This window comes from Petromyzon marinus, chromosome 8 (genome assembly GCF_048934315.1).
Source record: "Petromyzon marinus isolate PM22_M1 ecotype Great Lakes invasive population chromosome 8, UKy_Petmar_22M1.pri1.0, whole genome shotgun sequence".
In the NCBI taxonomy this organism is placed as follows: domain Eukaryota; kingdom Metazoa; phylum Chordata; class Hyperoartia; order Petromyzontiformes; family Petromyzontidae; genus Petromyzon; species Petromyzon marinus.
Window position 1 is genome coordinate 5,929,462 of NC_133674.1, and position 17,003 is coordinate 5,946,464.

The window sequence follows — 17,003 nt, forward strand, 5'->3', positions numbered from 1 at the left end:
AGTACTCGGGGTGAACACATTTCTATGATGGGCTGCATAAACATGAGTAATAACGCTCATAGTGGCGATGTAGCCTTTCACATTGTGGTGTATAGCTTTACAGTGTGCGTTCAGGTTGTTAAGGAAGCTTCTGCAGAAGAAGCTCCAAGCACACGTAGTGAAACGTCGGACATCATGGCGAACAACTCGTGGAGCAAGCCTAATATACATTCGAGAGCTCACAACCCAGAATTAAATTATCCAGCTTAGACGTTAAATTGTCCAGCTTAAGACATTAAATTGCCTAGCTTACACATTACCAACTGAAATGTGCCATTGTATTCTCATGAAATACATTACTACATCGCTGTACTTCATGGTAAAAAAAGAAACCTTGTAACATTGCAAATAACTATTCTTGGTTCTTTCGGTAAAGTCGTGTAGAAGGGAAACAATAAAATTATAAAAATATAAAGCAATAAAATTCTCACGACGTTTCGACTGCAACACAAGCAATCATCATCAGGTGTGAAAACCACAGCAAGAAAATTTGAAAAAAGTGGCGGTTTTTTTTAACGTTAGCACCACGGAGAGCGATTTGGCAGTTATTCAGATGGACGAGTCCATCTATGTTCGGAAAAGAGGAGGGGGGAGACGAAAAGTAATGGATGCGGTCTGAAAGCCACCTTAAGCGTGATCAATCAAATTTTTTTCTTTTCCGAACATAGATGGACTCATCCATCTGAACAAACTGTCAAATCGCTATCCGTGCTGCTAACGTTAAAAAAACCGCCACTTTTTAAAATTTTCTTGTTGTGGTTTTCACACCTGATGATGATTGCTTGTGTTACAGTCGAAACGTCGTGAGAATTTTGTTTTATATTTTTATTATTTATTGTTTCCCTTATACGTGACTTTACCGAAAGAACCAAGAATATGAATCCCTGCAGTCACGAAAGCTTTACATCAAAATTGCAAATAATTGTCAAGTTTACCCCCCCCCCCCCCACACGTACAAAAGGTATACAGTATTCTGACACGTTGCATTGATTTCCTTATTCATCTGTAAATGGAGAAATTAGACATCTCAAAAGATCGATCATTGCAAAATGGTGATGGTTTTATTGATAGAAAGGTATTTTCACAGAAACAATGATTTCCAAATTGATAGCAGGCCCGGGGCAAAATGTTGCGAGTCATGGGAGCCAATGAACAACAAAAATCGTCACCACGTATGCCATCTCCCCTTTTACGCGACCCTCTCCTCCCACTGAAACCTCCGCCTTTGAAACAACCAACAATTATCCATACCACCTGCCACGTTGTTCCCAACCCACACTCATTCATCGGCAGCAGCAGCAGCAGCTGCAAAAAAAAAGCGCGGATGCTTAAGCAGTGGGCCGCTTTGTACAGAAATTCTATCAAAAAAGTGAGGCCTTCCAAGGTCATCCGAGTGGATTCATCACGACACTGTCGGTTCGAATTGTGAACAGTTGTGTTTTGTAATTTGCAAAACCGATTTTTAAAGTTGAAAAAAAAAATACCTATAGTGGTTGGGTAATCTTAGTGTCTGTGAATTGAAATGGCACACAAGCATTTAAAATATAATCCCTTCGACAATAATAGAACATTAAAAAAAAATTATGCTTTTTAGACTGCATATCCACAGCGAAATAGTTTTCACCTTTTGTGTGGCTATGAAATGTTTGAAAATAAAGTTGACAAGGTGCAAGCTTCTATTCCTCTTTTCTATTACTAAACTCAGAACAATTATTGAAATTTAATAAGAACAAAGGTAGGCAACAAAGATGATTATGCACAGTATGTCCCCTCTACTGGGTGTGTGTCCTAGCTGATTTCACTTCTAAAATACATATTCTTTTCACTATAAAATGTCTGCTTATTCACATATGCTCACATATACTCATAGCAAGACATGGGCATAGCAATATTACAAGGCAAATGCAGTTGTAACTAAACCGTTGGCTATTGAGCTTCCACGTACCACTGTGGTTAAGTGCTTTCCCTGTCACTGCCCCAGACAGACCCATGACCTCAACACACAGGGCCTTCTTTTTTTTTACTTTGAAAAGCAATCCTCACCGAGCGATATAGTGTCGACAGGAATTGTCTCAGTTTTTTTCTCTTTCTGAAAGCCGACAACAGAACAGTCGAAAGAATATTGTGGGTTTGACAAACACACGGCCTAAAACATGTTTGTGAAACACTGTGACCCCACATCTTTGAACTTTTGACCAAAAAAGGCAATTGTGAGGTATTGTGGTCGCAGCCCATTTTCAAAAATGTCATCATGATTGGTCAAGGGTTCAAGTGTTACCGTGGGCACAGAGTGACAGACAGCAGCACTGACAGCCACAGAGAATCATATTCTTGGTTCTTTCGGTAAAGTCACGTAGAAGGGAATAATACTATTTTTATTATTTTATTGTTTCCCTTCTACGTGCCTTTACCAAAAGAACCAAGAATATGAATCCCTGCAGTCACGAAAGCTTTAAATCAAAATTTAGCCACAGAGAAATTATTACTTTAAAATGCTCCGGAAAGGACAGAAACTCAAGCGTGAATTTCAGGGAATTCTTTTTAAAAATATAAATCACGGACCATGATTCTTTAAAAGTGTTTTTCAATTGATTGAGAACACTGATGAATATTATCAGCAATCGGTCTGCAAAGTCACAATGCTACAATTATGCAGTGCATTTTTATTTTATTTAGCCTCTTTAGTTGCGTCTTTTGTGTCATATGACCTATTATCTGGTTAGGAAACAACGCATATTCCTCAAATTAATAACATGTTAAGAATAAGGAACAAAATATTAGTGTTTCAATACTCTCACACACGCACCGTAAATGGTTCATTGGTAACATATTACATTTATACTTGATCATCCAAAGAATAAACCGTAACTCATAATTACATTCACTGCATGGGTTGCAATCATAGGGACCTCAATTTTATTGTTTGAATTCAGAATGCAGCATCTTTCCTCTGTATTTATGCCTAATGATATCGTCCCATAAAATGTGTGTTGCTTTTGGATTTTAATCATCTCGTACTCTACCCAACCCTAGGAATCAAAATGTGAATTACGTCCCCGCTTATTAATTTTCCCTCCGATAATGCGAAAGCGTCATTTGTCATTGTCCGTCGTGAGCATCACTGCCACCTCCAGTGCTGAATGCCCAGTATTATCCTCGTAGCCTGGCGCTTTACTTTATCTCACGCATCAGCACTTCTTATTAAACAAGGACCCAGAGCTGCCTTTCCTGATTTATTATAATTCTTGCTGGATCATTGCATGATGCCATTACCGCCCATCAATCTTCACAATCGTATTCAATCTCTGCACAAGTGTACGGTACTTAGGATTTCATTTGTTTTGTCAAAAGTGTATGTACGCCGCATAAGCACGCATGTCATTCGCTTCTGCACCACATTAAATTTTCAATCTAAAATGTGTTTTTTTTTTTTAACACTCTACCATAATGCACTACTATATTCTTTAAATGCTACACAGCATTTGTTAATTCAAACTCCCACTCATTGGTCATTACTTACAAATGTATATGAAAAAAGCTTTGGTGACTTAAACAGCATCATCTACGAAACATGAAACACCAAGCGCGTATACAAATGTCAATGCATGTTAAAATGAGAAACGAATGTCTAGTTATGAAATGGGTGTTTTCATTAAACTTTTTTTTTTGATCGATGGCAGTATGATCAACGGACTGGGTAACGCGTCTAAAGTGTGTTAATTAGCGTCATCAAAGGGTGGCTTTTAACATTGGCGTTGCCACGGGAGGCACTGCGTAAATTCGCAACGTCACCGCATTCGCAGTCACAACCCTAATTGATACTGGCGTGAACACTTTTGCTCGCAAGTTTTGCACTGTGAGGTTATTCTGTTCGCTAAAATGCACGCAACCCTCGTGGAATAATTTAAACCCTTGTAGAATAATTTAAACCCTTGTTGAACACTCTATTGGTGCGTTGATTTGTGCTTTATTTCATTACATTTGTAAAAACAATTACTAGCGGGAAATAAGTTGTCAACGTCCTCCTCAATTAAGTTTGAAAGAAAATTATAGTACGTAGTTACCCAGACGCGAACAACGTACAACGGCCGAATTCCACGTGACACGACGGATGGTTTATGTCACTTTTGGGCAACCTGGCCTGTTAATGTCATTGTTGTCTTTCACGAAATCCAACACATTCTCAAATCCGTGATCGTGCAAGAATCACCTAAATTGACATTTTCTGTGCGAACGTTTTGGTGGCCGGCTCCAAAGATGCCTTACAGCATCAGCAGCAGCGGCTTTTGTCTCGCAAATCGAACAAAGACGGACACTTCATCGCGGCGCTTTCAGGTGCGCTTCTGCGGCCGTCTGGAACGCTCTTCCTTCCGATACTATGAGGCCACTGGAAGCCATGCCCTTCTAAATCTAGATTGAAAACGAATTCCTTTAAAACTGCTTTCTGTGTTTAGCTTGTCGTCCTTCCCCCCGCACCTCCGATTAGCACGGTTGGCTATGCACGGTGCGAAATAAGTTCAACGTACATACAAGTTCAACATACATGCATGCCTCAAGCTAAAGCCACCACATACTGAACATCCTACGGTATACCTCTGAGACCTCTGTGTGAACTTGGCTCCAGGCAGAACTCATTGCACTTTAATGGCTGCTGATGTTACCGCAGCCTTCTGTCTATACAGCACACGCTATCCAAGTAGGTTTTAACAATTTAAAAGATCTGCACTCTCCTTGATGTATTAACATTTAATTTGAAGCACCAACACACAAAATGCTACAAAGGTATGTTTTTTTTCCTCACCAATCGGCACAAGAATGACCTAAAGCATCTTGTAAAGTCTTAAAATTATTCAATGCACACAAAAAACTTACACAGAGCAAAATATACTTTATAAAAACATACTGTACATTGTGAATTATATCAACAGCTACCTATGGCAATTCAAATATCACTTCTTTTGCCAACCATACCGTTAAAACAGAAAATAAACAAAACGATGTGTTTCACGTTTCAATCCGATCATTAAACACTATTTTCCACGGGTGTTAAAAGTTAATCTGGACGTACATTTATACGCAAGCAAAAACAAAAGTGTTACCAAAGCGGGAGGGCAAAATCAGTAACTTTATAGTACATGGTTTATCTATAACATATTCTGTACAAAGGCCGCTTGTGAGCTTTCCATTCCTTTCAAGAAAATTCCAATGAGCTCAAAACAACAAACACTGTCGGTAAAATAATCTGGTTAATTTTAAATGGCAGCTTCATATGCTGTGGGATGACGCACACGTACACTTCACGCACGCGTGCACGCACGCACGCACACACATACACACAAGAGAAAGAGAAAATATCATAAAAAGAGACAGCTTTATAGCAGGTTTCTGCAACATCTCACAATTCATTTTCTTCAAGAGCAGTCATAAAAATGTACAGTTTAATAAAGACTTTTATAGACATTCTTGGCACATGGAGAAGTCAGTGGTGTCTGTTAGAAATGTATTTTGAGTACAGCAAAGCAAATCTGAATTTCAATGAATTCCTATGGTTGCAAAGTGATTGGGAATCGAGTATGTCATCTCCACTATTCTCTATCTTCTTGTTTGCCAGGCTACTGTGTTCAGTGGCTCACAGACTTACGACATTTTAATTTCTCAATATAGACGTTTACAAGTTACTTTTAAAATAAATGTTTCTTTTGTGATATTGTGAAATTTAACTCCTCATTGGTTCGTTACATTTTGTGTGAGTTTAAAAAAAATGTTTGTTTTTTCCTGCTGGGCGGAGTGATCTATTGTCCTTGAAAAGTGACCTCCATTATACAGTCTGTGCCCAAAGTGCTTCACGTGAACACGTGTGTACGAGTGCAGCCCTGCAGCTTTGCAGTCCTTAAAGCAAGGTTGATGGAATCTCAAAACACACCTTGAATAACACTGCAATATGCAGGCACAGATCCATGCAATGACCTCTTGCAATTGACATTTGTTGTGTGAGTCAAATGTTCTTCTGTGTAAAGAATGGACGGGGCCTTTCGGCGGTTATTAAATTAAGCTTTTCAAACACTCTAAATGTTGACCCTAGAACACTGGTATGCTGGTGTGTCACATCAATACAGATGCTGTGAGCTTCAGAATGCCAAGTGATCCTTTGCGGTGCTTGCCGCCGTCTCCCACCAACGCCGCTGCTCTTCGTGACGTATCCACGGGTACCTTTGGTAAGGTCTGCTACCGTCGCCGTTTGGCAACTTTGTCCAACAATTTAACTTTTAAAGAGGATCTTGAAGGAACGTAAAACAAAATAATGCTAAAATAAGTGTCCGAGAAAGTTAGCATTTTTTGTCAACATTTTTCACAAAGCATCTTTGAACATCTTGAATAGTGAATATTCAATCAGCTACCTTCTAGAGCATTAACACTTCAAAGTAGTCTGCCAGCGAACGATGTGTTTTATGAGCAGAACGGCAGCCTCGGCATTCGAGAAAATGCGTGAAATCATTAGATGTGACAACTAACATCCAGTAGACGTGAAACAATAACACTCATCACGACTTCACTTGCGGCCATTATATTCCTAATGTTCTTGCTCTCTGTTTCTCAAAGCACAACAGAGGGCACCGCGATGGATCATGCTAAATTTGTCGTTCATTTTTCTCCTGCACGTTTCTTAAAAAAATAACAACATTAATCTGCATCGTGAGATTATGTCTCAGACTTAGAGCCAGTTTATGCAGACGCTAGCGAATAAAACAACACGGTTTCATTGGTATGTCTCAACATGAGGATCTCACATACACAGCTGTTTGACACTGCAACTGTGTATTATCTTGCTGAGAGAATGGCCTTTTTATTGAACGTTGTATGTCTGTGGAATACAAATTCAGATCCTTCATTGAGCATTGTATTTCAGCTGGAATCAAATCGTGTCCTAAAATGCAATTAAATGCAGCATAATTACCTCCGGAGTATCCAAAAACCTAAATAACCTATGCTTAAAAATGTAATTTAGCAACAGTGTGAAGATAAATAGTCCATGCAGACATTTATAAAGCTGTGGGATTTGCCAACACAAATGGTAAATCCATAGGCTCCACGATGTGGACAACATGCAAGTGACCCGACAATTCAGTGATGGTAATAGTGACGTCATTTATAATTAGCATATCATCACTCATGAAACACCGTGTTGCCTCATAGTGATGGCTTTAGATTACATTTTAGGACAGTGATGTTGACTATTCTGTTACTTTATTACACGCTTTACGTGGATTATCACAAACATCGGGTAAGTTATGCGGCTGGCACTGAATTCAACATTTTCCAAAGCATATCGTATAATATTTACTATCAGCCCGAGGTATAAATGGGTAAATAATATTTCTGCAATATTTCCAGTTAAGATTGTGTTCCAAAAGAATATGACAAGGGATCTCCAATAAAATTTGACGGCAGTTGCCATATTAAAAACGTTTAATGAAATATTTTGTCACTTGGAAAAAGCCAGGCTATATGCTAGATACAGCATATTTTCATGGATTTAAATTATATAATTATAATCTAAAATGAAAGGAATGAAATATCTCACCAGTGAGTGGCACAAGAATCTTCCTTTTCATGTTCATTCTGTTTGCCGTTTAGAGCATTTCAGAATACCATGTGATTGACTTAATTCCACCTAAAAACAGAAAAAAAAATCTTTGAAGATTATTTTTGTAATCTAGGTTTTCCCAATGACTCTTGAATCACCCTACTGAGTGTGCTCAATTGGTATTGGATGTGAATTTACAGCTTTTCTTGGTTGATAATGTAAAAAATCCAAATATAGTAAAAAGTGCGTGTTTTGTCAATGGACAAGCGAGAGAATCGAGTAATTTCCTACGCATGTTTTCCCAAATTTGTTTCTCTTATCACATGTGGATATGCGCACCTCGACCCTGATTTTCTCCACAACTATGACGCTCTTCATCCCCTCTCTAGATCTCACCTGCGCAGCCCGCAGCACCACCCGGGCCTCGGGCCACTACGACCTAACTCTAGATGGAGGTGCCATGGTTGGTTTCTTCCGGATCCTCCGGGATGGTGGCGGACAGCGACTGGAAGGGCACAGGCGTGGCGGGCTTCATGGGGCTCTGACGGAACATTCCGCCATTGGGCGCGCGGTGCTTGAACGTCCCCACGGACATGTGCTCTCCCACGTTCCCCCCAGGCCCTCCGATGCTCCCTCCGCCGATCATCCCGACGCCACAGCCGCCGCCCAGTGGCAGGTTGATGCTCAGCTTGGAGGGCAGGGGGCGGCTGCCGGCCACGGCCACAACGGCAGGGCCCATGCCCGCCTGATCGGGCAGGAACCCGCAGGTGGAGGACGGCGGCGGCGGAGGCGGCAGCGACAGGTGGCCATGCGCGTGGACGTGCGAGTGGCCGTGGCCGTGGGCGTGCACGTGGGTGTGAGCGTGCGGGTAGTCACCGGGCTGCTCCATGGAGACGTGAGCCGACCGCATGGAGCCGGAGGGAATGTTGCGGCCACCCCCGGGGCCGCCCCCACCTCCGCCGCCGCCCATCATCTCGTGCGACTGGGGGTCGCCCGCGGGGCCCGAGGCGCTTGGAATTTGCTTGTGAGCGGCTTCGTCATCCAGGCTCAGGCTGTTGAGCCGCCGGTGAAACTGCTGCATGTCCATCTCCTTGTCATCCTTTTTAACAAAACACAGTATCCAATCAAAGGAGCGGCGCTACAGCGAGAGTTTGGTGCTCCTGATGCTGCATTTGTTTGGTTTTTGGCTCGGTTTAATACATGTGCCTTTTAAGCAACAAAATATTAAGTGTGTTTAACCCCCCCAAAAAAAAGAATTGTTCATGCCGGTCTAAATCATCCATTAATAATAGATTTTCATTAAGTGTTGAATCAAGAGCCCCAGTTAATTTGTTTTACCCTCTGGTGACATTCGTATGCACCTATTAGCCACGTCTCTAATGACAGCGTTAAAGGGCACGTCTAACGTTGCACGCTAGGGGTCTGGAAGAGAGCACGCCTCGCATACCGCTCTGCTCCTCAACCCGCATCTCTGTCCTCGTACATTGCCCAGGGCAGAACGTTTAATCCAATGTAGTTATGCTTCTGGAAATATAATCATTATACGCAAATTAATAAAATTAATTTGGCTGTTCAAATACGTGCGTTGCATAAACGTTCACCGATTATGCACGTGCAATCTGCATCCTAACTGTGGCCCATGACGTGTTATTGAAGGACAAATGCTTTGTTGCTCTAAATTACACCAAGCAGGATAAAAATAATGCACATTTAAATTCTTGGAAGCTTAAAAGAACCTTTGAGCAAAAAAAATCAACACCGTTTGATACCCACAGTGTACAACACATTTGAATGACGCTCAACACATTATTATTATTTGTTTTCAGTTACCAATTGTGAGATTGGGTGTCTGTTGCAGCGAACAGTGACAAGGTTAGTACACAGAACTACAACCTCAATGGCTTTAAGTATATATAAACATGAATGTATGTGAGAAAACATCAGTTTTTTTCGCAACCAATATCAAGAATCATAATTTATTTTTCGGTCAGGTCGCGTAGGTAAAACGTGTCGTCAAAGTGTGTATTGTCAAACCTCTTCCACCCGAAAATGTTGGCAACTGCCTGATGCTGGCCGTGACTACCAGAGAAGCGTCGAACCCAGTTGTGAAATGCTGTAAGATTGCCCTCCCAAACAGAGGTGGTGCTGCTTCAGCAGCAATAAATTGGCACGTTTTTTTTTCATCACGGGACAACTTCACTAAATTGCTGTCGGGTGGAGGAGGCTTTACGACGCAACATTTTACTCATGCTACCTGACCCAAAAAAATGTGCCGCGAATCTTTGCCTGGTTCTTGAACACTGTCTGGCCCACACACCTGCGGGTCCGTTCACGATTGTGTGCGCACAACGCATGTGATAAAAACAAAAAGATCAGTTCTTTGCCTGGTTGTTGGGCCCGCGGTGCCTCTTGCGCCGATTCCACCAGATCTCGAGCACGGCTACGAGGCAGGCGAGCAGCAGGCCCATGGCGAGCAGGCAGAAGACTCCGGCAAAGCTGCGCAGGCCTAGGGCCCGGCTCATGTGGCCACCGTCCGGGCCGCCGCTCGGCTCTCTCGTGTGCCCCATGGGGTCGCACTTCCCTGCGCGGGGCCACCAGCGCTGGCGCATGGCCTCCAGTTCGCCGGTCTCGTGCAGCTCCAAAATGCTGCGGGATCATCACGGTCATCATCAATTCACAATCATGAACGTCGATTGTCACTATCGTCATCATCATCAGTAGTTTATTATTAGATCATGAATATCAACTTATCATCATCATCATCATCACTTCATCACTACCAGCAATTTATCATCATTATCACCATAAGCAATGAGTTCTTATCAGTGTATCAGCATCATCATCAATTCATCATCATCAATGATTATAACCATCACTGAAGCACACGGCCTCCAGCTCATCAGTCTCATTCAGTTCCAGAACACAAATAACACCATTGTCGTTGTTGTCGTCGATGATAATCAATAACTATTGATACATTGATAACAACTCATTGATATTGGTAACGATGATTATAATTATCGTTACCAATATCTCATCCGTGAGTATGTTGTACCAAGAACCCACGACATGCCCGTGAGCCGGCATGGCGGCAAGCTAAGCCAAACTGCGAAATTTAATTCTGCAGGTAACTCTAAATGACAAGAGTGCACCCAAAATATGCAATGGACACTTTCTGACAAATGTGATTAAGTGGAAGGAAAATTAATTTAAAGCAATGCTGAGAAAGCAAAGTATCCATCAATTTTACTAATGATGAGCGCGGCAATGTGGGTGAAAGGCGGGAACATACATGACAAATAATTTGACATTTTGCCTAAAGTATCAACGCGGTGTTACGCAACCATGCATATATGTCAAGGAAATTAAAATCATGTTTGCGCTGAAATAAAAACTGACGTCACCGAGATTATAACACCCATCGATTGTCGTGCTGAAATGTCACAAACAGCTATCAATGAAACACGGGGGCATGTTAAACTTGCCTGACAATGGGGGAGAGCTGCATAATCAGGGATTGCTTTTAAATGAGGGCACGTTAAGGAGCATGAATGAGCGTTAATATATATTCTTAGCTCTTTCGGTAAAGTCACGTTGAAGGGAAACAATAAAATAATAAAATATATATAAAACAATAAAAATTATCACGACGTTTCGACCATAACACAAACGGTCGTCATCAGGTGTGTCGGTTTGCATTAATTTATTTATTTTTAAACAGAGACAATTTCAACCGAGAAGATGGATTCTGGCTTAGCAATAATTGGAAAGATCTGATAAACCATTTCAGGTCTTAATTGATTGTTCACGCTTACAGTGGCTTTCAGACAGCATACATTAATTTTTCGTCTCCCCCCTCCTCTTTTCAGAACATAGATGGACTCGTCCTTCTAAATAAACTGCCAAATCGCTGCGCGTGGCGCTGACGTTTTTAAATAAATAAATACACCGTTTAAAAATAAATAAATGCAAACCGACACACCTGATGACGACCGTTTGTGTTATGGTCGAAACGTCGTGAGAATTTTAGTTGTTTTATATATATTTTATTATTTTATTGTTTCCCTTCAACGTGACTTTACCGAAAGAGCTTAGAATATGAATTGCTGCAGTCACGAAAGCTTCAAATCAAAATCTGAGCGTTAATACGTTTTGCCCATGACTCTCGGTGCAGGCTGAGAGATAAAAACGCGGCGTCGTGTAAAGGTTGCATCGTGTGATGGGAGTGGAGCCACTCACATTTTCCTGCCAGTTTTTATGACGTCAAAGCATGGGCAAAAAGTGCGGTATGCATAAAAAGCATGCATGCCTTTGTTGGTCTATCATACTGTAAGTGTGAACGGATTACCGTAAAAGCACCAATGCGCTTATATCACCAGTCGTACGCATTTTTTTTTTACAAATATTTTATACTCTTTGGTTCTTTCGGTAAAGTCACGTAGGTAGAAATAAAACAAAATAAATCGCGACGTTTCGATAGCACCACGAGCCACCGTCTTCAGGTGAAAATCGCGATAGCCGCGATGTCTGCTGCCTTGTGAAAGAGAAGCTGCTGATTACATCTCTCAATTCTCCTCATACATCTATCAACTTCTGTCTGACACCTTGATTGTCCCATTGGCCCTGCTGAGACCCCCAGCCCGTCACCTCTCGCCCAGACGACCCACAACTCTTCCCCTGAGGACCCCTCGGAAATCTCTCACCTCCAAATTATCCACGAAGCCGCACGCAGAGATCCCCCCACCCACCACCCACGTCGGTAGAGCGTATCCACGTCGCTCCGATCCCGAGTCAACGACGGCATCGCCCCCTCGACACCTTCAACATCGTCCAAGGTAGTGCCCGCCCACCGCCCCTGCCGCCGCCGCCTCGCGCGCCTCATCTCGCTCTAATCCCCATCTGCATGCTCTCTGCTCGGGTGAGCAAGGCCTTCTCTCAAAACCGTCTGTCAATCTCTGTTCAATAGGCGGGGGGCAGGGGGATGCGAGTGGGGCAGCTCTGTCGACGCGTCATGCGGCAGCTCTGAAGCCGGGAATTTGCCCTCCCGCCTCCAGCCCAGCCATCCGCTGCCCCCTCTGCAAGCCAAGGGCCACGACCTTGCTCCGTTCTCCTGCCTATGACTGTCTCTTATCTATGAAGTGTCTTCAATATAAACAAATATATCTCTCCCTGTTCCTCCGTTGGTCGCGTGCCTCGCCGTTTGTACAGTCTTGAGATTCGGCTGCAAGTTCGATGCTCTGAGCAGGCAAAACGTAAAGGTTCAGCCCTGCAAACGCTTGCTCACACCACGGTTCTGGTAGATTGTCTTGGACGGTAATTACAATGTTGTATTCAGGACTGCTATTTATAGACAATGTATTTTGTACTTCTTTTGCAACGGACGTAGCCAACCGTGCTAATCGGAGGTACGGGGGAAGGAAAACAAACTAAACACAAAGCAGTTCCACACAAAAGAGTTTTAAATCTTGATATGAAAGTGCATATCTCCAGTGACTGATATGCAGTTAGAGAGATTAGCTTTATTACAAGTTAAGGGCCCATTGACTCTAGGAGTCGCTTTTACACAGATATGTGGTTGAAAATATTCACAAAATAGCAACACTTTTTATAGTGTTTCTAATGTGGAAAACACCATTTGAAGCAGTTTACAGCATAATAGTGAATAGTCGGTCATAATATGTGGAGACCACTGATAATACTCACAAATGTGGATATTAGCACCTTTTCCACCACGTCTGAACAGTGTGGAATTGGAGGCCAAAATACCGTCGAGAGCAACTCGCCGTGAAAAGGTCCGATTTGTGAACGCGTCTCCACAAAATTGCAACACGCACAGACACCGCTTCGGGTGTTGGCACACAACTGGTCAGGGGTGGGTGTGTGACGGGTGGGTGTGTGACGGGTGAGTGTGTGACGCGTGGGTGTGTGACGGGTGGGTGTGTGACGAGTGGGTGTGTGACGGGTGAGTGTGTGACGCGTGGGTGTGTGACGGGTGGGTGTGTGACGAGTGGGTGTGTGATGGGTGGGTGTGTGACGGGTGGGTGTGTGACGAGTGGGTGTGTGACGGGTGGGTGTGTGACGGGTGGGTGTGTGACGAGTGGGTGTGTGACGGGTGGGTGTGTGACGGGTGAGTGTGTGACGAGTGGGTGTCTGACGGGTGGGTGTCTGACGGGTGGGTGTGTAACAAGTGGGTGTGTGACGGGTGGGTGTGTGACTGGTGGGTGTGTGACGGGTGGGTGTGTGACGGGTGGGTGTCTGACGGGTGGGTGTCTGACGGGTGGGTGTGTGATGGGTGAGTGTGTGACGGGTGGGTGTCTGACGGGTGGGTGTCTGACGGGTGGGTGTGTGATGGGTGAGTGTGTGACGGGTGGGTGTCTGACGGGTGGGTGTGTGACGAGTGGGTGTGTGATGGGTGGGTGTGTGACGGGTGGGTGTGTGACGGGTGAGTGTGTGACGGGTGGGTGTGTGACGGGTGGGTGTGTGACGGGTGGGTGTGTGACGGGTGAGTGTGTGACGGGTGGGTGTGTGACGAGTGGGTGTGTGACGGGTGAGTGTGTGACGGGTGGGTGTGTGACGGGTGGGTGTGTGACGGGTGGGTGTGTGACGGGTGAGTGTGTGACGGGTGGGTGTGTGACGAGTGGGTGTGTGACGGGTGGGTGTGTGACGAGTGGGTGTCTGACGGGTGGGTGTGTGACGGGTGGGTGTCTGACGGGTGGGTGTCTGACGGGTGGGTGTCTGACGGGTGGGTGTGTGACGGGTGGGTGTGTGACGAGTGGGTGTGTGACGAGTGGGTGTGTGACGGGTGGGTGTGTAACAAGTGGGTGTGTGACGGGTGGGTGTCTGACGGGTGGGTGTGTGATGGGTGAGTGTGTGACGGGTGGGTGTCTGACGGGTGAGTGTGTGACGGGTGGGTGTGTGACGAGTGGGTGTGTGACGGGTGGGTGTGTGACGAGTGGGTGTCTGACGGGTGGGTGTGTGACGGGTGGGTGTCTGACGGGTGGGTGTCTGACGGGTGGGTGTCTGACGGGTGGGTGTGTGACGGGTGGGTGTGTGACGAGTGGGTGTGTGACGAGTGGGTGTGTGACGGGTGGGTGTGTAACAAGTGGGTGTGTGACGGGTGGGTGTCTGACGGGTGGGTGTGTGATGGGTGAGTGTGTGACGGGTGGGTGTCTGACGGGTGGGTGTGTGACGAGTGGGTGTGTGATGGGTGGGTGTGTGACGGGTGGGTGTGTGACGGGTGAGTGTGTGACGGGTGAGTGTGTGACGGGTGGGTGTCTGACGGGTGGGTGTCTGACGGGTGAGTGTGTGACGGGTGGGTGTGTGACGGGTGGGTGTGTGACGGGTGGGTGTGTGACGAGTGGGTGTGTGACGGGTGAGTGTGTGACGGGTGGGTGTGTGACGGGTGGGTGTGTGACGGGTGAGTGTGTGACGGGTGAGTGTGTGACGGGTGGGTGTGTGACGGGTGGGTGTGTGACGAGTGGGTGTCTGACGGGTGGGTGTCTGACGGGTGGGTGTCTGACGGGTGGGTGTCTGACGGGTGGGTGTGTGACGGGTGGGTGTGTGACGAGTGGGTGTGTGACGAGTGGGTGTGTGACGGGTGGGTGTCTGACGGGTGGGTGTCTGACGGGTGGGTGTGTGATGGGTGAGTGTGTGACGGGTGGGTGTCTGACGGGTGGGTGTGTGACGAGTGGGTGTGTGATGGGTGGGTGTGTGACGGGTGAGTGTGTGACGGGTGAGTGTGTGACGGGTGAGTGTGTGACGGGTGGGTGTGTGACGGGTGAGTGTGTGACGGGTGGGTGTGTGACGGGTGGGTGTGTGACGGGTGAGTGTGTGACGGGTGAGTGTGTGACGGGTGGGTGTGTGACGGGTGGGTGTGTGACGAGTGGGTGTCTGACGGGTGGGTGTGTGACGGGTGGGTGTGTGACGGGTGGGTGTGTGACGAGTGGGTGTGTGACGGGTGGGTGTGTGACGGGTGGGTGGGTGTGTGACGGGTGGGTGTCTGAAGGGTGAGTGTGTGACGGGTGGGTGCGTGACTATTGGAAGTGCATCGTTGTGTTTTGCGTCGGACTGGACCGTGAGTGCGGCGCCTAACCGCTGTGAGAAGACGTCACGGTAGGGGCTGCCGTGTTGCAGCGCCATGCCGTAGCCCTTGGTGTACATCGTGCTGGGGAAGGTGACGATACTGCACTCTGGGTCGTTCAGCGCAGCGTACTCCAGCACTGCCGAGTCCCACAGGAAGGCGAAGCTGCCAGCCTTCACCTGCGATGGAACAACATGGCGGCGGGGGATAGTAGGGGGGAGGGGGGGTAAGCCAGCGAGCCAGAGATCACGATTTATGGACGCGAATAAAAACAATAAGATAGCGGAAGGTGCGAGCCGTTCTCGTATTTAACGTGTGTCGGTGAAACGTGCCGTGGGAGTGAGCGTTTAGCGGCCGGTGCACGCCACGTGGCTCTCGATTGTCACAACGTCCAGCGCGCAAATTCGGTGGCACGCGTAAATTACGATGCCATTAACAATTATACGGAGGGCGATGCTGAGAATGGTCATCGGAAATTGACTTCTGCTCAAACGCTTCTTCGTGATTAATATGTCGGTGTTGTGTTTGTTTTGTAAACAAATAAGCGAGCGAGAGAGAGAGAGAGAGGCGTCACGAACGCAGTTGTTAAATAATGGCTCCGGCTCGTCACTCCCTGCCACCGTCTCCCGGCGTCAGGACTGGATGGCAAGCCGTCGCGAGGCCACACACGCCTTGAGACATTAGTGGAAGGCGCCTTACAAATAAATGTAAATTATTATTATATGTCTCGTGGCAGTGCCGATTTATCCACCGACATATGGCCGGACTTCACCCGCCAGGCTGAATCATTCTCACGCGCAGAGGATGGATATTAACAGACTTATGTAACCAGGGGGAGCTCTCTAATTCCGAGTAATTGCACACACAACACTGCAGCGCTGTAATAGAGTAATGTATCACATTAATGGGGTTCCACAAAAACTTAGGTGTCGTATTTTTTCCGTACATTTCTCTTCACTCTCTCATTGTCAAATCTTACCCTCATTCACCTCCATCACGAAGCCCATCTCAAACAAAATGGATTGTTTTAATTAAATTTAAGCAGTGGAGATATTGTACCTTTCATTTGAGCGGTATGGAAATATGAACACATTGACTTCTTCAGAAATACATTCGTAACTTATATTGAATTTTTAAAATTGCGACCAATACATTCTCAATGCCATCACCATCAGCCATGATCTATCCACTGGTAGGTGAATACCTGCCCAAGCCTTTTTCAAAAGGCAACTGCGGTATGTTCTCTGGTCTCCGTGTTCTTCCTTTGGTCTCCGTGTCCTATCGAGCGTGCATCTCTCC

At 45.6% G+C, this 17,003-nt stretch overlaps 1 protein-coding gene across 8 annotated transcripts in view; it reads right to left on the minus strand.

The window, feature by feature from the left end:
• Nucleotides 1-1,078: 1,078 nt before the first annotated feature.
• Nucleotides 1,079-17,003, minus strand: part of LOC116940164 (glutamate receptor ionotropic, delta-2-like) — a 219,091-nt gene continuing 203,166 nt past the window's right edge. For 5 of the 8 annotated variants that reach the window (XM_032949509.2, XM_032949507.2, XM_032949510.2 and 2 more), the window contains 3 exons: nucleotides 15,717-15,883; nucleotides 10,009-10,270; nucleotides 1,079-8,723 (listed from right to left, as the gene is read on the minus strand). In XM_032949509.2, the coding sequence (XP_032805400.1) occupies nucleotides 8,070-8,723; nucleotides 10,009-10,270; nucleotides 15,717-15,883 (1,083 nt within the window). In that variant the 3' untranslated portion in view covers nucleotides 1,079-8,069. The remainder of the gene's footprint in view (nucleotides 8,724-10,008; nucleotides 10,271-15,716; nucleotides 15,884-17,003) is intronic. The other 3 variants (XM_032949512.2, XR_012941244.1, XM_032949511.2) reach the window with 3 other exon arrangements.